General features: G+C 38.5%; 1 protein-coding gene across 3 annotated transcripts in view; it reads right to left on the reverse strand.

Annotated features, from left to right (window-relative positions):
* Positions 1-9,743: 9,743 nt before the first annotated feature.
* TMEM200A (transmembrane protein 200A) overlaps positions 9,744-27,103 on the reverse strand; it is a 71,688-nt gene continuing 54,328 nt past the window's right edge. For all 3 annotated transcript variants that reach the window (XM_007190843.2, XM_057528100.1, XM_057528102.1), the window contains one exon: positions 9,744-12,728. In XM_007190843.2, coding sequence (XP_007190905.2) covers positions 11,237-12,712 — 1,476 coding nt within the window. In that variant the 5' untranslated portion in view covers positions 12,713-12,728 and the 3' untranslated portion in view covers positions 9,744-11,236. The remainder of the gene's footprint in view (positions 12,729-27,103) is intronic.

Here is a 27,103-nt window from a genome sequence, read left to right on the forward strand (position 1 = left end):
ATCCTTGAAGGACAGGCAATGTCTTATTTTGCTTTGTTTTTACAGCACTTAACACAATGCCTAGTGCACCCTGGGCTCTCTAAAAGTGATTGTTACTGTGGCTATCTGAGAGTGCAATCATGGGAGATATTTCCCTTTCTAAGTTATACAGTTCCATTTTGTTGGCATGTGTGTGTTTTTAAAAAATCGTGACTGCAGATTGTTTCCATAACCAGTAATGCCATGCAAATAATTTTAAATGTATGAATAATAGTTGAAGAAAGTCCTGAAAGCAAAGGTGAAGAAGTAGCTTGGGGTGTCAAATCAAAAGGAAAAACCTAGACACGAATGAGAGACTAAATAAACAGGGAATATAGCAACTGGCAGGAAAAGCAAGAGAGAGAGATGTGGAAGACAGCTCCGGTAGGAATCAGCATCCATTGTCCAAATGAGTCAGGACCCAGATGCAAATTCAAGCTATGCCTTGTGGGGACAGGGGAAGAAAGAGAGCATGAGAAAAGAGTAAACCATAAATACTTATCTCAGGCTCTGAAATGAAGAAGTGGCTCAAGGAAGCCCCAGGCATGCCATGCCACTTGATCTCTAGCAGGGGCAGATATTGAAGGAATAGCATTCTAGGCAAAAGGCACACACTGTGGAAAGCCTTGAGACAGGCAAAGGCTTGTTGTGCTCAATGATCAGGAAGGAAAGCGAGTGGGTGGAGCTGAGCGAGGCAGGTAGTAATAGATGAGGCTGGAGGTGTAACAAGGGACAGATTATGTAGGTCCTGCCAGGGCTGGGAAGACACAGCAGGGCATGAGAAGACAAGTGACATGACTAATCCAGCTGCCATGTTGAGAGTAGACTACACTCCAGGATGGAAGTAGGAAGACTAGTTATGTGGGTATTTCAGAATTCCAGATGAGATAAGATGATGAAGTAAACAGTGGAGGTGGGTAAGAAATGTTTGGATTATATATTTTGAGGGCAGAGCCTACAGCATTTGCTGAAATATTGAGTGTGTGTAATGAAATAAAAACTAGAGTCAATGATGATGGTAAGGTTTTGGGGCTAAGCAAATGGAATGAGGGAGTCACCATCAACTGAGAAGGGGAAGACTACAGATAGACCAGGTTTAGAGAGAAAATGGGAGTTCAATTTTGATATGTTAAATTTCATTTGTCTAGTAGACATCCAAGTGGAAAAGACAAGAGTCTGAATAAAAGGGAGAGTTTGGGAGTCATGGGCATGAGATGGTTTAAAAAGCCATCTGATCACCAAGTGAGTGAGGGTAGATCCAGAAGAGAGGAGAACCAAGGAATGAGCCCTAGAACACTCCAATGTTAGTGAAGAAAGGGAAAGACCAGCCATGGAGACTGAGAAGAAGGGAATAGCAAAGCAGGAAAAAAAATCAGGAGGATATGTTGTCCAAGAAACCAAAGATGAGGGAGAGAAAAACAGACAAATGAAGCTGGTAAATTAGCAAGACAATGACTGAGAATCAATATTTCCCCATTTTCCTTGCTACTACCTTGATCCAGGTCCCAACTACTCTTTCCTTCCTTCCAATATTTCCCAAACCACTCTGCAGATCACCATTAAGCATATATTTCTAGAAAACCTCCCTTGATGTATTCCTCTTATGCTTAGGAGGTCTTACCATGAGTCTAGGAACCAGTTCCTGGCCTGGCTTTTGAAGTTATTGTGAATGTGAACTCCATGTTCCTTTGCAACTTACCTTCTGTTCTCTCCATTTTAAACTCAGTGCTCCAGACAGGTCACGTGTCTTGCAGGCTTTACTTCTCCCTGGTTCTGGGTCTCAACCTTGGAGGTATTTCCCTCTAAAAGATTGCCCTTGAACTATTTCCTTGATTCATACAAATCCTTCAAAGTATACCTCAAGTTGTTTCTTCCCAGAGAGCATTACCTTCTTTTTGATATTCCTTCAGGGTGTTAAGGATAGTGCAGCTCTCATAGCTGGTTCCCAATGCCATCAACAGTATCCCATGAGTGTGTATAAGATTCTTAATAGTCTTTTTAAAAATCTATTTCTTTATCTATTTAATAAAATGAATAACGTCTGGATGCCTTCTCACTTAACTTGGAAGAGGGGATATTTACATCTTAAATTTCTATTTTCCCTCTCTTCTGGTATCTGCTGTTAGCTCATAGGTATAAAATTTCATTAAGAGCAAGTTTCTATTTCAGGTTTACATCTATGAAATGAAGGTAATTTGCATGCTCAGGTAATGTTGGAATTCCTGGGAGACTGGAGAATGAGGAAGATGTGCTATACCAATCACAAGACCTTGGAAAATGGATTGTAACCTCCGACTCTCTAGAAACGCTAACTGCAGATGATCATTTTGACAGATAAATTCATGAAATTGAAACATTATGTATACCTGGGTAACTGCTTCATTGATGAAATGGAAATAACTGCTTTATTTCAAATAGGGCTTGGGCATTAAAATTAAAAGGCAGGTATATGGGACACAAAGATAATACAAAGTTAATGTTTCAGAAAGGCCATTGACCAACTCTACAGGTACTGAATTGCTTTTGCATTACAAAAATAGTTTTCTATTGATAAGTTCTATGTTTTAAAAAAGATATACACAGCTTTTGAAATTACTTTCCTTATTCATTCTAGGATCAAAAGACCAAGAGTACCACTGGATTAATTCCTTCTTTATCTTCCAGCAATTGGTTTATAGGCCAGTCCATGCCTTATATTCTAGTAAAACTTAAAATTTTATAACCAGCCACATACAGTCTCCCTTTCTTATCATACGGTCTTTTGGGAACTGACCCATAAGTGTAGGGCAATGAAATACAGCCTATATTTTTCACCATGAACAAAAAGTAAATTAATTCTCTCAGTTTCCACTGGGAGCCCAGTATGTACCAACATTGTGCAAGACTCTGATGCATCTTGATGAATAAAGTCTGAAGTCTAGGAGAATAGAAATATGGAGAAAAGAGTCTACAAAGAATTTGTTAAAATCAGTTCCAGAATTTCCTGAACTTTCCAATATACAAATAATTCAATGACATACCTGAATTGACAATAACCTCCATTCTGACCAAGAGTCAACTCTTGGTAGACTGTGGCAACAGAAGTGAAAGAACAAAAATAACAAATATAAAATACATAATTTGAATACCCCACTGTAGCACCTTCTCAGATTTTCTTCCTTTGCTTCCACTGTGAACCCATGGCAGTGTGATCATTATGTTACAGAATGGTCAGTACTCAATGTTACCTCTCCTTTAACCCATCACCCAAAGAGAACATAACCATAACATTGTGTTAATGAAAGTAAATTACAAAATATACAAATAAATTTAAAAAGTTGAAAGAGAAGAGTGTGAATAATCCACAGATTAAACACTAAATAATTAAATAATTGAGAGCAGGCTATACTTGTAGGACTAGACCCTTTTGGTATAATTTTATAAATATACAATAAATTTGTGTCAGAATTTCTTAGTGTATATCATTGCCAGAACTCTAGAGTAAGAAAAGAATGGTTTACATTAAATTTATTTTGTAAGCTGCTGAATATTTTCTTAGCCAATATAAAATACAATGTAGTATTCACACACCAAAGTGAATATATTTCACTTAGATTACTTCATAAGATAATTTTTTTCCCTCTCTGTTAAATGATAAGGAGCACGCTACACTGTACAGGACAATTATTTATAGCCTATATTGAATATGATCCAGGTTCTAAATGTCTTCCATATTTTTTGCTCATATGCCCTCTTAATGCCCTGACATAGTAATAGACTATAATAGCGAACTCATAAAATGCAAGAGCCTTTGAAAGACATTTCCTTAACTCTTCAATTAACTGGCTGGAAAGTTAATGTGACTTCTCAGATTATTAACATTGTAACTGATAACACAAGGTAACACATTTGGAATTTGGAAATGCTTTAGGGAAAAATATATACCTAATGAACACAAAATATCTGAGTGCAGAAAAGAGTGATTTCATTTTTTAAAATAATAATCTCCGAGCAGCTTTGAATTATTGATGATTCATTAGTTGACAACCTCAAGTTAATGATTAATTCCCTAAACCTGAGGGTGACTGATTCAAATGAGCTGTATAATAAACACTGTTAATGTCTACTAAAATGTATTTAAAATTAACTAAGAATATGTTCTCACTGCTTTGGTGATTAAAAATTATAAGCTTGGTTTTATTCCAAAATAAAGTATAAATGGAATGCCTTTTGCTGGGCATGGGTTTTCAATAAGCAGAAAAAAAAAAAAAACAAAACAGAAAAACCATATGGCATTCTCTGCTCTCTCTAGCCCCCAGATCCCACACTTCTTCCTTCCCTCCTCCTTGTCTTCCTGCCTTCCTTCTAGTACATGTGGTTTATTGAATATGGGTGCAAATGACTCATTTTAGTTCCATAGATCTTGTTCAAAGATAATATAATGGCTCAGAAGAGCATACTGGCATAATTTTCATGGCAGAGTTGCATAGTTAATAAATCAAACACAGGAAATCACCTATAAAATAAGTATTGAAAATTCTCGTGCCAAATTCTGTGCCTTGTCTAACGTCAGCCCCTAGTATATCACCCCATGACCTCACACGCACTTCTAAGATGTGATGAAGCATTCAAACTACATTTTCTGCCCAAAATTTTAGATACTTTTCTCTTTACCAGTCCTAATAAACCCAAAATCTATTCATTGGATTTTGAATGTATGTTTTTTTAAAATGTTTTTTTTAAAAAGTTTGGTTTGATTTTAATTGATGGTGATACTGGGAATCAACAGTCCTGGATTCAAGTCTTGCCTCTGCCATGACCTTGTGTGTTCCACTGTGTGTCAGCTCGCATGTCCTTATTCTTGATTCCAGATTGGCATGTTTCTATTAGCAAGTATTCTATCATTTGTACCACAAATATTGTGACCTTGTCTAGATTGTAAACCATTGCACTGCCAACAAAATCTCTACATTTAATTTGTAGAGTATACATGGTCCTGGAGACATAGTCTATACTCTTCAGTGATGAGAAAGAACTAGAGAATTATTAGAAGTCTCAAACTATTAAATGGTGAATTAATAGGGGAAGAGACAAAAATAAAAGTAATTTTCTTAATCATTTCTGGTATAAAACAAGTGCTGGATCAACCAGTAGCAGAGGGAAACAATAGAAAGAGTATACATAAAGTTTAAGACTGGAGATAGCCAAACTGAAGTGAGAATGACAAGATCCTATGTGCAGAGGTTTCCTATATCTTCTTTATGACTTATTTTCTCTTTTCTTATACTGTCAGCAAATAACAAACATAAACGTAAATAAGTTTACCAAATATGTGTTTCAAGAATAGGAATTGAGGGCTTCCCTGGTGGCGCAGTGGTTGAGAGTCTGCCTGCCAATGCAGGGGACACGGGTTCAAGCCCTGGTTTGGGAAGATCCCACATGCCGCGGAGCAACTGGGCCCGTGAGCCACAACTGCTGAGCCTGCGCGTCTGGAGCCTGTGCTCCACAACAAGAGAGGCCGCGTTAGTGAGAGGCCCGCGCACCGCGATGAAGAGTGGTCCCCGCTCGCCACAACTAGAGAAAGCCCTCGCACAGAAACGAAGACCCAACACAGCCATAGATAAATTAAAAAAAAAAAAAAAAAAAAATCCTATCACTATTTAAAAAAAAAAGAATAGGAATTGACTTATATTAACATATAAAGGTTGAGTGACCTAATTCTGTCATGTCAATGAGCCCTATTCTTGGGCAGACCTGATTTTTATTATTTAAAAAAATTTTTTTTAATTGAAGTATAGTTCATTTACAATATTGTGTTAGTTTCAGGTGTACAGCAAAGCGATTCAGATATATATATATATATTTCAGATTCTTTTCCATTATAGGTTATTACAAGATATTGAATATAGTTCCCAGTGCTATACAGTAGGTCCTTTATGTTTATTTTATATATAGTAGTGTGTATCTGTTAATCCCAAACCCCTAATTTGTCCTCCCCGCCTTCGCCTTTGGTAACCATAAGTGTGTTTTCTCTGTCTGTGTGTCTGTTTCTCTTTTGTAAATAAATTAATAGATTTCACATATAAGTGATATCATGTAACATTTACCTTTCTCTGACTTACTTCACTTAGTATGATAGTCTCTAGGTTCATCCATGTTGCTGCAAATGGCAATATTTCATTCTTTGATTTTTAAATGACTATTTCAAGGTGACATCAACTATTGAGTAAAAGGCACTTCAGTGAAGTGGGCCTTTTTTCCCTGGTGTCATCACCCTGGGAGAAAGAGCATATAGACAGAAACCGACTGAACTATTTCAGCTTGAATTCACATCACAAAGGACTTAAACCATCAAATGGGGATCCTATGTCAAGTTTATGTACCCTAGTATTGACATAAGGTCTAAAACAGGATTACGTATAAGGTGGGGGAAGGGTAACAGGGCAATTCATTGAAAGTAAGAGACAGAATAATCTGTGTATGGCTCTTACGGTTCCTACTTAGGGAACAAGTGATTAAGATCTTTGAACAATCTAAATACCACAGCAGTTGAATATATACCACCGGGCAGGTCAACGTTTTAATATTTAAAATGCTATAAGTAAAATTTTGGTAAACTGGCGGATTTTTTTAAGAACCTATTTTACTTCTTTTAGTTATTCATGGTGTGTTCCTGTAATGATTTAAAAGGGTTAAATTTGAACTGCTAAAATAAGTAGCTAAAAACTTATCTTCATCTAGTAAATTGTTAAATGATGGCATAATATCCACTTTGATACAAAGTTGTGCTAAAAGTGGGTTTTTTAAATGATTTTTACTGATTACCACTGTTTCTTCTAAAATTATGTAGATGGAAACACTAATTTGAGCCTGAAAGCTTTTATAATCGATGGTTACTCCTAAGCCAACTATAGGGTTTTCTATTTTTTATTACGTATCAGAATCAGTATTTCCTGCTTCAAAAAAGCTCTACCACTTTTGTTTAAATGATTATACTTACATTAAGATGATCAGTGTTAATGTAAATCTAAAATTGACCATATATTCTGCTTTGGGCCACCTGCCATCACCTGGTATAGACACATTTGACCCTGCTTATGAGTCTGCTGACTACTGGCTCATGGGTCTGAAGCAGTTCATCTGGACTGGGGGAAAATATTAGTTCATTATGGCTGCTGTAACAAATTACACAAAAATAGTGGATTAAAACGACATGTATTTCTTCTCTTACAGTTCCAGAGGCCGCAAGTCCAAAATCATTTTCACTGCGCTAAAGTCAAGGTCAACCAGCAGGGCTGGTTCCTAGAGAGGCGCTGAGGGCAGAATCCATTTCCTTGGTTTTACCAGCTTCTAGAGCTTCCTTCCTTGTATTTCTCGGCTCATGGCTCCTCCCTCCATCTTTAAAGCCAGGATCTTAGCCTTCCATTCTCTAACTGCTTTGGTCACATCATCGTCTCCTCTGCCTCCTTCTTACAAGGACCTTCGTGATTACACTGGGCCCACCTGAATAATCCAGGATAATCTCCCCCACTTTAAGATCTTTAACTTAGAGTTGCAAGTCCATTTTGCCATATGGGACATGGACACTTTTAGAGGACTTTTATTCACCCTACCACAGGGGGTATACTTGGGGGGTAGGGTGGGGGCAGTGTGAAGCTTGAAGAGCTCTTAGGTGACACTTGCAGACACTAATAGCTCACATATGTTGAGTGTTCGCTATGGGCCCACCCAGGCACCATCCTGGATGCCCTATAAGCATCAAACCACTTAATCTATAGCAATGGATCTTCATCCCAGGGCACCAAGAACCCGGGACTTTTAGAGTTAAAAAGGACTTTATAATTTATGTTCTTACTCATTTCATTTCCCACTTGAGGAACGAAGGCTTGAAATTAAGAAATTAATTGAAATTGAATTAATTGAAATGCAGAGATGAAGTGATTTATTCAAGGCTACACAGCTAGGGTGGCAAAGCCATTGGGGGCATACTGTGCTCTTGTCACCTAATCCAGGCTAAGAACACGCAGCTTTCCTGCTTCTCAAGGGCACACCTCATGTGATGGGCACAACCCCAAATTCGTGTTTAAATCCTAACCCCCTGTACCTCAGAATGTAACCCTATTTGGAGATAGGGCCTTTTAAAAGGTCATTAAGGTGAAATAAGGCCTCTAGGGTAGGGCCTGAATCCAACATGACTGGTGTGGTCATTAGGCAAAGATATACCAGAGACACACAGTGAGAAAGTAGCTTCTGCAAGCCAAGGAGACAGGCCTCAGGACAAGCCAAATACCTTGATCTTGGACTTCAGACCTGTGAGAAAATAAATTTCTATTGTTTAAGCCACCCAATCTGTGGTATTTTGTATGGTAGCCTGAGCAAACTAATATACCCCAGATAGGCCACAGGCCTTAGAAACTCTTTGGACTAGAGGCAGCTGGTTCATGGCCCAGATTCCTGGGGTTTCCCAGAGGAAGAAATGGAGTTTATAAGTAATCTGCAATATTTATAAAAGCCTAAGGGAAATGTACAGAATACAGTCTAACTAAAATTCCAGGTTCCATTGCTTTGGGGTGGAATTACATCAAGTCAATATGGCGACATCAGCTATTTCATATTCATCTAAAATTTTACTTAGCAACATGTCTTTGATTAATTTAAAATAAGAATATTATTTATTGTTTAATAAAGTTGGTTTGTCTGGTAAGTAAAAACTCAGGCTTTTTGATGGAGCGGAGGCTCAACAGAAATCTCTGCTTTGAGCTCCCAATTCCTTTATTCAAATCTTCCAAGACCCATGCTGTTTAATCCTCTTCAAATTGCTAGAGCTCTTTCAGGGGTGAGCTGAGCAAATTATATGGCTTTAGTCATTTGTCACATCAGGGGTGCTGTGAGCCATTGTTTTCAAATCTGGGAGTATCACTGACATTTGCTAGATGCTATGTATCTGGTTATTTTCCTGAAAGTCAATGAAATTTTAAGTGAAAATCATCCTAAATGTATTAGTCAGGGTTCTCCAGAGAAACTAAACCAATAGGAGATTAGATAGATAGATAGATAGATAGATAGATAGATAGATAGATATTTATACACACACACACACACACACACACACACATATATTTATTTTGAAGCATTGGCTCTGGAGCCAAGAAATCCTACTATCTGCCATCTGCCTGCAAGCTAGAGAGGCCCAGGAAAGCAAGAGGTAGTTCTAGCCCAAACTCTAAGGCCAAAAAACCAAGGGAGCCAATGGCGTCAGTCCCAGTCTGAGTCCAAAGGCCTGAGGACCAGGAACACTGATGTCCTAGGGCAGGAGGAAATGGATGCCCAGCTCAAGTAGAGGGAGGGAATTCATCCTTCCTCTGCCTTTTTGTCCTATTCAGGCCTTCAGTGGATTGGATTAGATCCATCTGCATCGGTGAGGGCAATTATCTTTACTCAGTCTACCATTCAAATGCTAGTCTCTTCGGGAGACACCCTAACAGACACACCTAGAAATCTGGACATCCCCTAGCCCAGTCAACCTGACACATAAAATTAACCATCACATCCAAATAACAAAATATGAAAACAGCTTAATACAACAAGTGGATGGACCTAGCTCTTTAACCTAATAGAAGCAAAATAAAAAAGCCAGAGCACCCAGGGCAGATGCTAGGGTATCAAGCACCTTCTGTAGAATGTATCTGAAAGTTTGAAAAATGGTACTTTGAACAGAAATGTATTTTATTTAAAACATAATAGAAATGTATGAAAAACACACACTTGTATTAATACTGGAGGTTTATTAAATGCTCTATCGTAAAGTATTAAGCCCACTCCATTACAATACACAGGCTTGATGTTCTAACAAGTAACACTGTGCCCCAGTCCAAGGAAGCTCGTGATGCTAATACAAGCTGGAATTGTGGGGAGCTACAAATACAAAGATATCTTCCTTCTCCTCTTCCACAACAACTGCAATACTGATGTTCAGAAATGTGTATGCATTGGGAAAAACTTGTAAAATTTCCTGAGTATTCCGTTAAACAACTTTTTAAAATTAGGTTACCTTAACGGAAAACATGAAAATTTTCTGATGGAAAATCCATTTTAATATTTATTATCTTCAATAACTGAGAACCACAATCCAAAATATTTATTACACCATAAGAAAGTCTTTGGAGTTATCATAAGGCTTTCTAGCATAAGGTAAATTTCAAGGCAATGTATCAAGGACTAAATTTTCTTCAACCACCAACTTAGTGATATGCAAAGATAAAAGAAATGTCAAGGTTAGCTGATTATCTTCCAAATAACAGGATCTAAAAAATATTGGGGGAAAACAAGGATGCGGGAGTGAGTGGGTATTAGATGATAAGAGAGACGGCTAGGAAGAGGTACTGAGACTAGTTAGCATTAACTAGCATGTATTTTCATTCACTAGTCAATCTTTTCTTCATATATATAATTATTTCAAGATAGCACTTCTAAACACTAAATTGGTTCATTCATTTTTCAAGTCAGTTGCAAAGAAATTTTGATTCTGAATATCTAAAGTTATAGCTGAGCATTTTGATATATACCCCTAAGAATATCTGGCATTCTCAGCCATGGCTCTTGAATACATGTTTTCTTAATAGAATATCACTAAAATAGAACTGATTTTGAAAAAAATACTACCTACCTAGAGCTCAGGGTACTAGTCACAACCAACTTAACCAATTCCTGTCAATTAGCTACTCAGAACTAAGCCAATTTAACCAATTCACATTATTTAGCTCGCACGGAAGCTAGATCTTTTTCCTTTTAAATAATTTAACCAATCCTATATAAAAGCAACTTTTCAGAAAATGACACCTAAGATTTGCATTGAATTTGGCACTTCTAGTCTACACTTTGGTACCCTGCCTTTTCTAAACTGGACACTTTGCTCTATGAATATGACCATCAATGAAAGAACTTTAAAGTAAAGAATAGGAACTTTAATTTGGATGGAAGTATTTTGTATTCATATTAATGAAAGAGCCCATGCTTTCAAGGGAACGGAAAACAATAAATTCATACGTAGTAATATAGAGTACTGCAATCCTAAGTAATCCAAACATATAACCATCTCCATTACAGAATTAAGCAGCCAGGTCTAATACACTACAAACCATTTGATTAAAAAGGCTTATAACCAAGGCTTTAACAAGGGAACACTGGTGAAAATAGGTTTAGAATATATAGCCTTGTAAAATAAGATATTTTTTCAACATTAAAACCTTGTTTCAGAAGTTCCCCGCTTCAAGTTGTTACTCAAAAACTCATCGTGTTCAAAACTCAAATTATTGTGAGATCTTGAAATCATAAGAAGCTTCTCCTTATTGGTAAAGTCTTTCTTGATTGCAGCTTGGGGTACAAGCAGCCTCTCCATCGGGTCCTCTTTGTTCTCTAGTTTCATGTATCCTTTGCTGTTGCTTCGATCCAATCGAGGCCAACTTGGATGTTTCCGTTGTTCTGCCTGAACGGTTAAGGTGGAGTGACCCCGGTCTAAGTCTAAGGATTTCGAATGTGACGAGAGCAAATGCAAGGATGTGTTGGACCCAAACTGTCTTCTAGCATCCCCAGGAGACAAGAGCTGTCCAGCCCCAGGTCCAAGGGCCACAGAGGACTTGTACTGACTTGAGAGCGACTCCCCAATGGAATTATTCCTTGGGATCATCATACTGACTGGCTGGAAGGACTGACTGGTATTGGGCAAAGGGACCATCAGGGAGTCCATTGACAAATTCCTCGACCTACTTTTGAGGTTATCAGCATCCTCAGTGATGTTATCTATACTGGGCTCATCGATAACGCAATTATTAAGTTTGATCACAGGCAATGTAAAAGTACTGATGGACGATGATACAATTGACTTGGTTTCACATTTCTTAGGGCCACTGGTCTTATCATCAGTTGTCTGGGAAGGAGGTGGATAGAGGCCACAAACAGAGTTAGAGCTGTCAGAGAGCAAAGGTGGCATAAGGTGTCCAAAACTCTTACTTTCATTTATCATCAGCTCATCCTCCTCAACAGAACTGTCCATCCGAAAACTGCTCCTAAAACCTGAAAAAGAAGCAATGGTGTTTGCTGCCAGTCTCGAGGCACAGGAGTGCCCATTCTGTTTTACTTCCGTTTCCCCCATTAAACCAGGGTAGATGCCATTCATATGCTTTTGCTCCTTGATTCTTAGCGTGTGGATGTCGATGACTGTGGAATAGATATCCCTCATATGTATGACTTTTGTTTCTTTGTCCCGGTTCTCGTGAAGAATGGCGTTAGCACAAATGAAAATGAAAATGCCAATCCCCATTGTGAAAGGGCCAAGCATTTTCATGTTATCAGAATGCAAATGCTGCTCAAAGAAGCGGACCACCACGCCACCTTGGCTCCGGATGACCTGAGTTTCGTTTGTTGACAATGTCGTCTCAGCATCGATAAAACGTTCTTTTTGAGGCCAATATCCAAGGACTGCCATTGCGATTCCTACTATGGAGATAAGGACTCCTAAAATGAGGAAGAAACCAGATGGGGAATAAAGCCGGATCTTGCCGCGAACAACCACGACATCGGCCCGAGGTCGACGCCTGACCGGTTTCTTCTCCTGGGCAGCAGGCGACGGGCTGAGGTTGACATGATGCTGCGATCTGGCAGAGTCTTGCCTCTTCAAGGCGGCCAGGCCAGTTATCACTCCACCAGTTGCTATCATAGTTCAGTCTTTTATTCTGAAAAGGAGAGAGAAAGATGGCAATCTAAGTATGTTCTGAGGTATGCACAGCAGTTCAGCAATTGTTTATATAAGATGTTATGGAAAATCCCGAACGAACATTTTGGCGAATGCTGTATATTGTTGTTGTTATTGTTTCATGTAATGCAATGGGGCCGAGGAATAAGTCTTTAATTTGGGTATTGTTTTGTTTATTGACTAATGTAAAATTCTGGAGATTTCCTTTTTTGCCAGAATTAGTGTTTCTATTATTAATGAAATGTGAGCTCAAGGTATATTTGACTTAAATAATTTTATCACTTATTATATAAAACAGTTCCTTGGTCACAAGATACACATATTCTCTGTCTCTGTCTCTCTCTCTCACACACACATCATCTTTCATTATCTGTTATTTTAAAGAAACAGAAAAATCCAGAACACTTAATAGGCCCCAAACAAACTCTAGATTTACAAATAGAATACATTCCAGCAACTCACAGTTCTAAGACCATTCTTGTGAAAGTCACCAGTGAACTCTTACCTACCACGTTTAATTTCTCCTGCTCAATTCTCATCTTCCTCACTTCTCTCTTTCCATGGATATTACCTGACCCTTCCTTTCTTGAAACTCTCTCTTGTCCAGCTTTTTATGATGCTAAGTCTTCTGGCTCTTCCCTGACCTCACTGACTATTTCGATTTTGGCTCATCTTCTCTCACCCAAAAGTAGACCACCTTCCCTCCAGTGTCCTGTCCTTGGCCATCTTCTCTTTATGCTTCCCCTTGGTATTCATTTTCCCTCCCACGGTTTCCACCATTTCCTTTAAGCTAATGAGTCCCAAGTCTATTTCAAACTGTAGCCTGAGTTTCAATTTCACATTTCCAGCTCTCCATTGGGGAACATATATATGTACATTCATGCTCCTCCAGCAAAGCTGAACTCACCTTCCATCCCACAACACACAGAGCTGGACTCACCTTCTACCCACACTACTTGACTTGTCTGACATTTTCAATGCCCTCAGTTCTCAGGCTTGACTCTCCATAGTTATCTTTGACTCCTCCCTTCCTTCTTCCTCTCACCTTCCAATCAGGTTCTAACTCCTAGAAATTTTCACTATAGAATGTCTCTCAATTCTACCCCTTCATTCCCATCCTGCTCTTCCCAGCCTAGTGCAGGTCTCTGAACTCTTACTAGACCATTATAATAACTTCCCAACTGGTCTTCCAAACTCCATTTCTCTTCCTCCACACTCAAGCTTACACGCTGAGGGCAGATTAATTATCCTAAAATACAGTTCTGAAGTTGCTTAAAGAGTGGAAGAATGGATAAAATACTCCCCACTACCTACCAAAGTTTTAATCTGGGATTTCAAACCCATGAATTCAACTACTGAATTTAGTTTCATCTTCAACTGCTCTCTTTCATTTACAAAAACTAAAACGCAACCATATTGCCTGTACTCCATACTATACTATTTCTGAGACTCCGTTAATAATGTTTCATCTGTCTAGATCCCCCTTTTCACATATTTCACATATTATCATCTGGCTAATCACTGAAGCTGATATTCCACTTCTTTTATAAAGCCTTCTCTGACTCACTAAGCAAACTCCTACACGAGTTCATTCCTCACAGCATTTTAGCAAGTGTTCTATGGCACTCACCATATTATAATGTCTTAGTTCTTCCACTTCTTGTGGTCAAACATCAAGTTCAATCCACATTTTTATTATCAGAAGTATTTAATATAATACCTTACACATAGCAAGTGTCAAGAGATATTTGCTAAAATGCTCAGTAAGGGAGTAATACTTTTCCTGAGATTTGCTATATAATCATAATATTACTATACTAACTTTCCTAGTTAAAAATTTGAACAAATTTAATACCAAAATAAAAAGCAACATTTTGTGACTTGGTAAAATATCTGTCATTATTTGTGATGAATAGTTCTCAAGCTGCCAAATCTGGCTGGTAGAAAACAGAGAATATTTTAAGACCCACAAGGTCTCTGGCAAATTTCTGAGAGGGTTGCTTCACGGCATCACATTCTGTCTTGCAAAATCAAGCTCTCCTTTTGAATTTCTATTTATGATTTTTGAATTGTCCTTAAATAACAGGGTCGTGGATGGTATCTACAGTTTTAGCTAGCTGAACTGGCTGGTGAGTAAATCCAGCCTTCGTTGGAATTCTAAGTTAGATTAAAGTAGTTGAATATTGGAAGAACAAACCATGTTATAACCCATAGCTCTAGTCTGTGAAATTTATCAAAGTATACATACCATAACTTAGAACCTTTCCCAAACCTTGGCTAAAACAAAGGTTAGTGTCAACCTGCATTTTCTTGAACCAAAAACAGTTTCGAGCTCTTGAAAAAAATGCTTAGATTACATAGGAGCCATCTAACTCAATTATTTCCATAATGGCAAGATCCGAATTTTGTCTGAACTCTTTCTGAATAGAATGAAAACAAGGGCAAAAGACTCGCATCTGGTTTGAAAGCCACCTTGGTGAATTCCCATTCCATACACATTCCTAGCCCTCCCCAACTTGGGAAAACATTTTCTGCTAGTGATGCCATTTTCTATTCCTGAAGCTGATAGAGGAAAAGGGGCTGGAAGAGAAATCCAGATGAGGAGAGAAGGTGGCAAAGTGCAGTGAGTGAGTGGGCTCTTTTGTGAGCAAGCAAAGCCAGTCGGAAGAGACGGGAAGAAAAAGCAAGGGCTGTTTAAGAGTGTGAGCGAAGGGAGGAAAGATTCCTGGAGGAGTTTATAAATTGAGATGAGAATCAGGGGGAGATGGAGGTTCACACAGCTTCTTCAGCCAGTCGGCCCTTGCCAGCCGGACAGGGGCACCAACACGCCCAAGGATCGGCAAGCTCAGGGTGGCTGTCAGTGTCGTCCCTCAGTTCCAATCAAGGCAATTCAACACTAAGTGAGCCTCTTTGGGGATTCAGGGCCCCAAACTGACCCTGAGTTGGGAAAGCAAAAGTGCACAAACTCGGTCCCTGCTTCAAAGAGCTTGAAACCTAATGAAGGGGCTCATACACCGACATAAAACATAACATGGTAACCCCTAGAATAAAAGTTTCAATCAGGGAGGACCTTTACAGCAGGCTTCATGCAGGCAAGAGCCTTCTAACATTTATCACAGTAAAAAAATCAAGCGAATGGCACTTGGGGTAAGGTCAAGAAAAAGAAAGGCTGGGGAACAGAGCTCTGCCCCGCCTTTGGCACACAGCGCGGCACTGAGGGAGGGAACCAGGCGAGGCTAGAGAGGGAGGGGAGGGCCAGGTCTTGGGAGGGAGCAGGAGTCATTGCTGAATGCTTGAATGCTACACTCACACTCAATGGAGTTGAAGGAAGATGCAAAACCCAGTTGTCGTCTTAGGAAAATTAATCTCAACGTGTAGAGGAAAGCCGTAATGAGGGACTGATATTGGGAAATAACATGAGGATGCTAAAGGCAGCTTTGCAATAAGAAACTTAGTGAAATTATAAAACCTAGAGGCAGTGAACGCACAGGCCTCAGCATCTTCAAACTGCAATGTCAGCTTGGTCCAATGTGTTCAGTACATGCAAAAACAGCTTAAGTCTACTTCTTTATTTATGCTGCAAAGCCACATCTCTTCCATCCTACACTTTTACTACTTTTTTTTAAAAAATAATTTTCTTTTAATTAATTAATTTATTTATTTATTTTTGGCTGTGTTGGGTCTTCGTTTCTGCACGAGGGCTTTCTCTAATTGCGGCGAGCGGGGGCCACTCTTCATCGCGGTGCGCGGGCCTTTCACTGTCGCGGCCTCTCTTGTTGCGGGGCACAGGCTCCAGACGCGCAGGCTCAGTAGTTGTGGCTCACGGGCTTAGTTGCTCCGCGGCACATGGGATCTTCCCAGACCTGGGCTTGAACCCGTGTTCCCTGCATTGGCAGGCAGATTCTCAACCACTGCGCCACCAGGGAAGCCCATTACGACTTTTTTTTTGCTGGTGATTTGCTGGGATTGGAGGATAGGGACCCCATTAACTACAGTCTTCTTATTGTAACAAATCATTGCATCCTTCTAAGTTTTAATAATAACAATAACAATAATAGTAATAATAGCTAACACACACTGCTCATAGTCAGGCACCACTCTAAGTGTTTTAGGTATAAGAACATATTTATTCTCACAGCAATTCTGGAGGTGGACACAATCATTAGGATCTCTATTTTGCAGATGAGAAAACTGAGGCTCAGAGAGTTTAGGTGACTTGCCTAAGGTCACACAGCTCAGAGGTGGCCTCAGAGCGTATGCTCTTACAGAATTTGAGATGGGGATGGGCCTCTAAATTTGCTCTAAATTTGCTTTTGCTTGAGGTCTTCTTTCCCTGTCCGTTTTCTTATTTTGATTCCTGTTTCTGCCAGAACACGAGACCCTAAAGAATGCTTTGTGCCTTTAAAACTGTGACTATGAACCAACTGACTTCCATTTCCATTTCATGGGGAGTAGATGAGGATGAAGACCCATCCTTGGGTGAGCATTGGCCTCTCACATCTATCTAGATCACCTTCAGCATATGAAGGTGCAGACTCAGAACAGACCACTCTCTACCCCGACTCCCCTCCTTACTCTACCATCCTGGATAGGGTAGGGCTGGGGCTTATTTCCTCAAAAATCCAAGTGAAGAATTTTTCTACACTGAATTTCATTTTGTTAACTTGGGCACAGAGTTTTGGTTTATCAGTCTCTCTGGATCCAAGGCTTCACCCAAACTTCTGAAACTTGAAGAAAGCCCTTTGGTATTCCCCTAGAGACCTCCTCCTAGGTGGACATTGTTAATTTATGTAAATATTCATTCATGAAATCAGTAAAAACTGATATCTGGTACTGTAGTAGATATAGGGCTCAAAATATGTGTCCTGGCCTAAAGAATATAATGATTAGCAGCTATTTTTTTGAGGAGGTCATTCAACTAGCCTAACGAGAGGGTCAGCTACACTCAGTGTTTCCATATTCTCCAAAGAGATATCACGATTTTGTCAAATGCCAAGCTAAAAGACAGATATTCTTCTGTTAACAACACAAACCAAAACAAAAAATTAGTTCGGGTTAACTTTTAGCTACATATCAATCGTCCTATTTTGCATTCCCAGTGTTCATAAATCAGCTACAATTTTTCTAGCAACAGCTATAAAGATCAGCAGCTTAAATTTCGCACAACACACCTGCTTCTCCACTGTGCAAACCAGGATCCTGTTGGGCTGTCTCCAAGCCTTTGCCATCGTACCCACTCGTCGTAGAGCTCAGAAGTCATCAGGAGGAATTCAATCTCATTTGCTACCTTTCTCACTACAGACGCAGACCCTTGCATTCTTTCAAGCACACTTAACATCTACTCGTCTACCTTGGGCTCATCTCCCCCCTGGACCATGTTTATTCTACACCTCTCAGCTGAAAGCTCTTTCTCCTTGGCTAGGAGGATTTCTGCCTGTGTATCACGTATCAACGCTACACCATCCCATCTAACTGTCAGGTTTATCCTCTCCTGTTCTTGCTCTGATTGTAATTCTAAAAGCCTTATTGTTGTTGTCCTTTACCCTTTTTACAAGTTTAAGCACATTCTGGAATTTGCTTTTCATAGCCCTAATCCATACAAGTTTTTAATATTCACAGCCCCATGGAAGTTTATCCCTGTACACTTAAGTCTTCTTCTGACCACACTGACCTACTGTTCTGACCACACGTGAGCCTGTTTTACACCACATGTGATTCTAAATGCATTCACATGCTCATATCTAAGGTAAAGGTAAGTAAATAGACTTGCAGAGTTGAAAGCTTTAGAAGACTTTGAATCCAGACATTCCTTTTAGCCAGCTAAAAACAGGAATGTTGTCTAAGATCTAACAATGAATCAGCAGAAAGAATAGGATTGGAATTTAAGTTTTCAGACTCCCAGGCCAATGTTCATTCTTGGTTAGACATTCCTCTTTGTATTATTTTTCATGCTATCTTCCAATGCCTCGCTCAGTGCCTAGAATGTAGTTAAGTGCTCAGCAAGTTTAGTTGTTGACTGCGAACTGCCTTGATGAAGGCTTGACTATGACTGAAATATGCTAGTAACTAGGGACACAAAGATAATAAGACCCGATCCTTGATTTCAAGGAGTATGGGGTCCAGTGGGAAAGCAGTCAAAGTACACGTTTAAAGTAGAATGAATGAATTGCTCTGATGGAGCTATACTAGAGAATGCTCTTCCACACTATCTGGAGGAATCAAGGGAAGCTTCCAAGAAACAGCAGCAGGTCATGGAGACCTGGTGCATCAGCAGGAGTTGGCCATGCAGATTCTAAGTCATTCTTTTTCCTATTTCACAAGAGTCCTCGCCCTACAGTTTTTCTTCATCTTCTCAGCTGAAGTGTGCCTATTATTTTAAATATATTTGATACTGTCTTACGTATACTTTGAATTTTTATTCTAATCTCGAGGTTTAAAAAGTTGCCAGACAGTGAGGCTATCTGCCAAAAGGAAGTGAAAATTAATCTATGCCTTCAGGACCAAACAAAAGCATTATATTAAAACCCCATGTGGTATCCACAGATGTGACAGACGGAAATATTTTCTGTTCAAGCTAGAACAGTTTTAGGACTTTCTTCCTTGTAGAGACATTTTAAACTTTTAGAGGAGGATTTCTAATCTATATCTTTACCAGAGTTGAAAGAGAAAATGCCTATGGGTGACAGATAGCTCAATCATATTAAAGTTTAAAAAATAAGAATAGAACAGAAATCATTTTTTTATGTGTAGCGTAATGGTTTTGCACATGGGCCTTGAAATCAGAAAGACAGGGGTTCACACCATTGCTTCATCACTTGATAGCCTTGCAACCTTGGGCATGTTGTTTTAAACTTTTCTCCTCTCAGTTTCTTCATGTATAAAATGGCAAAACCCGTCTGTAATACAGAGGATACGGTACACTGGGGGCAGAAGACCTGGGGGGACTTGAATCCCTACACAGCACTTAATAGCCATCCTTGAAAAACTGGCTCAACCTTTGAAGCCTCAGTTTCCTCATCTGTAAAATGAGGATAGTACCAATAAGGTTGCTGTAAAGCAAAGGAAATGATAAATGCAAAGCACAGCTCAGTGTCTGGGAACGAAGGACTATATCAGTGATGTCAGCTGTGTCTGATTTTAAGGTCTTCTTGAGGATAAAATGAAGCATATAAAGTGTTCACTATAGTGTTGATTACAGTAATTTCTCAATAAACAATAGCTATTAACTCTTCATTGTTTATTATTATTAACCCTTTCATTGCTCAGGTAGGCAAACTAAAAATATATTTTAATATATTGAGTTAAATAATTAATGATGGGTCACTGTACATGGGAAGGAAATTATGACTGCAAGTTTGTCCTAGGATTTAGAGTCAAAAACTGTCTGAGTGGCGTCTGTGTATTTTAGTGGCAGAAGCATTAATAATTTGGTGGTTGCAAAGAAGAGTTGAGTGTATGTAAGAGAGGGACAGGTGGGAAATATGTTACAGAAAGAATAAAGCATGATTTTCTTTTCAATTCATTCTGTTTGTTGAGATTTGGAGACTTGTCTCTGTCAAAAAATAATAGCAATAATAAAAACAAGGTAGAAAAACCCAAACCAGTTCATGTGATGTTTTTACTTAGTGATGCAATTAACTCATATGCCTGAGTAATCTGATCAATTCTGCAAGCACCATTCTGTTTCCATTGGGACACCTGGACATAAAACAGCTTGAAAATGAAGAATATGGGTTGGGGATATGAGAACTAGAGAAGATGCTGAAAAGGTGACATAAAGTGAAAATTTACAAAATGTGAATTTTGTGACAAAAAGTTTAAGCTATGATTTTATGTACATTCTGAAGACCTTTGCTGGCCTACCATGGAGAGAACGGCTTCTTAATACTTAGTATAGCTCTACTTCCACACGAATGCTAGAACTAAAGGGAAATACAGAATTTTTTGATAATTAGCAGCATGATACCCAGTCATTAAAGATAAAATATCATTTTATGGTCAAGTACCTCCTAAACATGCAGAAAATGCTAGGAATGGAAAATGCACTTGGAAATCTATATATGTTCTTTGTTACTGATGCTTTCATAACCTGCCAGCCTGACAAACTGTAAAATATGGGCCTAAACCAATTATGAGCTGTGTAACAATGACGTGGAACAATTTCTTTCCAAGGGCTAAAAGCCAGGAAGCCCATGGAACACAAAAGTCTTCAGGAGGCCAAATAACAGATCCATAATGAGCTGTTAGAAAAAAACTCTGCTGAGAGCCAGTGGGAGACATTTTCCGCAGGAACAGAAGAAATCAGAACCTCTTTCCTCAAAGTAGAAATATACTCCCCGCCCTGGATCCCAATTCCTCAAATCTGGACGGGTCCTTAGAAGGATTGTCACACTCCCTGTTCACTTTGTTTCCTGACAGGAAGTTGACTTGAAATTGGTGTAAAGAAGCTATCACTAAAGAAGTCACAAATTTACTAAGATGCAGGAAGTTAGCGGAGATATTCCTGCATAAAGAGCTGAAGTATTTAAAATCACAAATTGGACTTTTTATATGGATCCCTCCTCTGCAGGAGAGCATATTTTGTAACTTCACTTACAGGTAGGGTGACCGTGTTTTTGAAGACAATATTGGAAAGTGAGACTCTAAAAAGTGGTAATGATCTTTCCAGTGATTTTAAATGCCTGGAAAATCCAAACACATGCTGACATTCCTATAGGGCAAGGGGAAAAGCTGGAGGGCAGTAGGAAGTTTCAATCCCAGTTGCTCCACTTTCTAGCCAATATCTTATATACATCTGTCAGTTTTGCATGTAACACAGCTGTGCCAATACCATTAAGGATGCAAAAGGTCTTGCCTTCTTCTCTACTGTAAAGAAGGAACCACCTCTCACCAGAGCAAAAACACCATCTAAATTAGCAGTGAGCCATGTCATCTTTTAATCCACGGTAACAGTACCGTAGTACATCAGATTTCTTATAAAGTTTTCCAACTGACAGTAGCTCTAAGCTACATAGCATTTTTAAAACCCTAGAAAAACATTAGGAAATAGTTCAAAGTCCATCTAGAGAATTTACTTTTTTTTCCCATAAGTAAAATCTGAGCAGGATTGCCTTTCAGGCAAAATAGAAAGTGGTATGAAGAGAGGCCTTGTGAGGGATGGCAAGACCAAACTCCACAACTCACACTAAAAAAGAATCTATTAAGCTTGGAAATGCAAAAGTCCCTTAGCATTTAGGGGGCATATTCCACAGGTCCTTTAGAGAAACTCTACTATTGGTAAATGTACTGAAAAAAAAAATACAGGAGGCAGTGAGGATGCATGTAACTATTTTTATTTTCATTTTCTTCCCTCTCTTCTCCTATTTGTACAGGTTAGTGGCAGCAAGGGGAATTGAGGAAAATATATTTTTAGGCTTCCAGTTAAAAAAAAGGATTTGTTGGCCAGTCTGTGTTTCTCTTCTCTTATTTGGGAATTACTTGTGCTCAAAGTAAAAGCCCAACAGCACAAAGTGAAGAAGAAGTCTCTCCCACCCCTGTTTTCTCTAGTTCCCCTTCCCAGAGGTAAGCACAGTGTTGTATTTCTCCTAGCTATTTCCAGAGAGGGGGAGAATATTTTCTCATTTGGTTTTTCACAATTGATTTATACAAGCTGTTTAAAACTCAGCTCTCTGGTAGCGATATGCCTGGCAAACATATTTAATTTATATTTTTACTTTTTTTCGTTGTATCTTTAACCAAACAGAAGATTTCAATTGTATGCGGTTAACCTTATCAGTATGTTGATTGATGGCCTCATATAATCATTAGAAAGACCTTCTTCAATGTTAGATTATATTAAAAATATTCCCATGTTTTCTTCTAATAATTTTATATGCCAATTATCTTCCATTTTAATTTTCTGATGTATCTGGAATTCCTTTTTGTGTAAGAGCTGAGATAGGGATCTACTTTGTTGACAGGTAATCAGTCACTCCTTTCTCGGTTTGAAATGCTACTTCCATTACCTATTACTTTCATATATCAGTACTATATACCAAATCTCATGTGCATATGGATCAATATTAAGGGACTGACATATATACACTAATATGTATAAAATGGATAAATAATAAGAACCTGCTGTATAAAAAAATAAATAAAATAAAATTCAAAAAAAAAAAGACTTACCATTCTGTTCCAATAATCAGTCTATTAGTTTGCCAGAACCAAACTGATTTAATTACCATTTGTATTAAAATACATATTTGAATATCTGATAAGATTAGTCCATTCTCATTCTCCTTTGCCAAAAGTTTCTTGTATATTGTTACACATTTTATGTGCCTACGAACTTTAGAATTTGATTTTTAAAAATCCAGTTAGTATTTTTATTGGGACGTGCTAAATTTCTACATAAATATAGGGAAACTTGGCATTGTTATACCACAGCAGCATTTTATCTGAAAAGTTTTATTTTATGTTATATATTTTTTAAACATAGATCTTTCTTAATTTTTGTTACTTTTTATTTCTTGGGTACTTTGTCACTGGGTTTCTATTGCACATTGGTGTGTTTTCTGTCAGTATCATTTCTATCTTCAAGTGATTGTTGTTTGGATGTAGGAAGGCTACTGATTTTTGTACATTAATTTAGTACTAAGCTACTTTACTGAACTCGCTCACTTAAATAAAAAAACTTTTCAGTTCATTCTCTTAGTTCTAGAAATATAATTATGTCTTCCAGATATATTTTGGCCTCCCCTTTCCCAATTTTAAACCTACAATTGCTATTATCTAACTATCCCCCACTACCCAGAGAGCAAAGGTAAGCAAGTACACAACAGGAATGACGTGGACATCCTTGCCTCGCTCCTATTGAATGGGAATGCCTACTGTTTCACACCTGAAAAAGTACCAATCAGTGCCTGTTTTAACTGAGAGTTTTTACCTAGAATTCCAGGAGACAAAATTAACTGATTCAGAGCTGCTGAGGGAGAGGAAGACAGAGAAAATGGGCAAAGGGCAGAAAAGAAGGAAGAGGGAAAGGTGGGAAAAGTGGAGGACAAGATGAAGAAACGTATTGGGGGAGAAAATTATGGATTATTAGTGCAAACATTAACTATCTGACAGTGAACAACTCCTGTATATTTCCTTAAAGGTCCTTACTTCTTTTCATCTCTTCTTTTAAAAAAACATTTATATAAGGACAGGAATTGTCCTCCTGGGGTTGCTGGGATGACTGAATCTTCTACAAATCCTGACTCTAAATATATTAGCTGAAAGGGAAAAGTTGAGAAGAATGATAGACTGTATGAAATGTCAGGAATATGAAAAAGACTGGAAAGAATGCTTAGCAGTAAAAATGATTCAAGAGAGACCTAACCTAACATCAACGGGGGATAAAACCGTGTTTCTAAAAACATTATACAGGCACATTACGACTTTCTACAAGGGTAGGGTATTTGGGGATCATGCTTGAGATATTTTTAGCTTCAAATATCAGTTATACTTTAGAATGGTTTGCTTCATTGGTAATTTCCTGTGAGAGATAGCAATCCAAGAGAAAAATGGACAAAAGACATTAATTGTCAATTCACAGAAGAAAAAAATACAAATGTCCAGTTAACAAATGAAAAGGGCAACTCAGTAGCAAGCAAAGAAATGCAAACTAAAGCAATATCAAAAGTAAAGTTATAACTTTACTTACTAATTGACAAAAATGAAAAAAAGAGGGATTGATTATGCCCCTTATTGGTGAAGTGTAAGAAAATAAACTCTAATAAGCTGGCAATGAGAGGACAAATTGATACTTTTTTGAGGTTAATTTGGGAATGACTTTCCAAAGTTTAACTGTCCATTCCCCTTGCCACGCCCCCCATTTCACTTCTACGAAGACATCCTTTAGAAAGACTTGCAGAAGTGCACATAAAATCATGCATTCAGTGCTACAGTAATGGCAACAGCTTGGAAATAAAGGTTCATCAACAGAAGATTGTGCTGCATCTGTATAATAGAATATTATGCAGATACCAAAAATGATTGATATAGACCAATAAAGAAAATTTTTCACATCATATTTTCGAGATTTTACAACAGAAATAAGAGTCCAGGCCTGTTGATGTCAAACATACAGACGTGTTTGAATATGCACTGAAAAAACGCAGGAGGCAACCTCACTGTTAACGGTGCTTATGTTTGAAGAGTGGGATTGCGGGGGATACCTAACAGAACGCTCACTTTCTACATATCCAAATTATTCACGTTTTTGCAAGGAGCGTGCACTGCTTTTATTTCATTTCCATTTTGGGACTCTAATTAAATACAGAGCAAAAAAAAAGATGCTGTAACTTGTCAAATAAGATAAAAAGTAGACCAACCCGATAGACATTTGGGTAATTCTGTGGACTTGCTAATTTAAAAACAGGTGTAATGTAGCCTTTGAGGCAAAAATGCAGAACTTGAAAAAATACGAAATGGCGAAAATCACTAACCAGAGTAAACCAGAAATTCAGGAATGAAAGATTTACTTATGGTACATCATAATCTTGAAGCACAGAAAACAATTCTTACCTACCTGGGCAACACTTGCATTTACTGGGTGCAAGGCAACATAAAGCATGAATTAAGAATTGGTATCTGCCTTTAAACAATTTATAATCTAGAACATGTCAAGGATAATGCTGTATATTGTAAAGCAAATCTTTTATCAGGATTGATCAGCTTTCTCTGTGCCTGGGCCATCCTGACCTATTCACACAACTCCCTTCTGGCTTTCAGAGGGGGTGTGGCTTGATTTCTTTCCCCAGAGCTCAGTCCTTGCCGAGAGCCTTTGGTTACTCTCACCTTCCAACTTTGATTCAATTATGCAAATGAGTTTCTTATGGAGATTATCTGGCAACTTCAAAATTATTATTCTCATGAAGCATGCAGCCATCAAGGCTGGACAGAGATCTTCAGCTTCATTATGAGAGGGAAACTGGGCTGGGGCTCCGGAAAGGGGTCTTCCCCTTAACCTGATTTATATTCATCTCCTCCTAAAGATGATGGAGCAAGACTGAATTTTATTTAATTTTCATGCTCTGCAGTGAAATCTCTGTTCTGTCCCCTCCATTTACCCTGTTTCATCCTTTGTGTGCAGCACAGCCCAGTGTCTACAGAGACTCATGAGTCATCCCAGTGTGAGGGTCTGTCTGGGCAGGGCCTTATGGCAGGAGCTGGGTGGGGTGGCAGGAAGGAGACCACCCTTGCACTCAAGGATTACCTCATACGTGCCTTTTCTCTGCTTAATCTGAACCTAAAGAAGGTATATTTACATTGAACTTTTCTTCAAGGCATTAACAACCCTGGGGCTTATTTAAGATGAGTTTATGCCAAGGGTGAGCTTTCCTATAAATTCACATGACTTCAATCTGAGTTTTAAAATGCCTTTAATCTTGATTTTTTTTCCATCAAAATCAAATACTAGTAGGGTTATAGCGGTAAATTTTTGCTTCTGTACTCTATTTTTTTTTTTGATTGGCTGTAGTTACATGCTGTACCACAGATTTTATTTGTATCCTTCTGGAGTTTAACCAAACATTTGTTGGCTTCTTCTCATATTGGCTCATTAAATCCTCACAATAACTATGAAAAGTAGTTATCAACATCCCCCTCATACCAATGAGCTAAGAGTTCAAGAAGACATGCAATTTGTACGTAAGTAACTGTCTTACAAGATTTCCAACTCCAGTTCTGACTATACAATTTCTGTAGCCATGACATTACCTTCTGAAGAACTGGCTGTGTTTTCAAAATGAAAATGGTATAGAGAATTGAAGTAATCAGTCAGCTTATTCAGGCTTCAATATCCTTTGCTTTAAACCATATATTTATAGGGAGTCTGGACTATTTTTGTATTACTTTTTGAATGATAAAGAGAACTATCCTTTCTTCCTAAAATCTGCATAAGATAATGAAATCAAGTAATTAAGTAATCAAATAACAGTCCTAATTCTTCAGTTGAACACCGACTATGTTCAAAGCTCCGAAGTGAATCTGACATCCTCTGTGCTCTTATTGGGCTGAGCGCCTAGAGCAGGGGGACAAGCAAGTACTAAGAAGTGTTCTAGGCACAATGACGGAAGTATTCATGGGGCACAGAGAAGGTCAAAAGGAGATAATGACCTTGGGGTGGGGGAGGGAATGAGCAGGAGAGGTTTCATTAAGAAGGTGACCCTTAAGATGTCTTAAAAGAAGGGAGGAGGGAAAGCAGAGAGGCAGAGAGGAATTTCCAGCAGAGAAAACAGAAGGAAGTTAAGCCACAAGTGGACCTGCATGAAGTCAGACTGATTGGAGATTTAGACCCAAGTAGTGTCACTTTCTGTCAGCAATTCCCAA

Source organism: Balaenoptera acutorostrata, chromosome 14 (genome assembly GCF_949987535.1).
Source record: "Balaenoptera acutorostrata chromosome 14, mBalAcu1.1, whole genome shotgun sequence".
NCBI classification, from domain to species: domain Eukaryota; kingdom Metazoa; phylum Chordata; class Mammalia; order Artiodactyla; family Balaenopteridae; genus Balaenoptera; species Balaenoptera acutorostrata.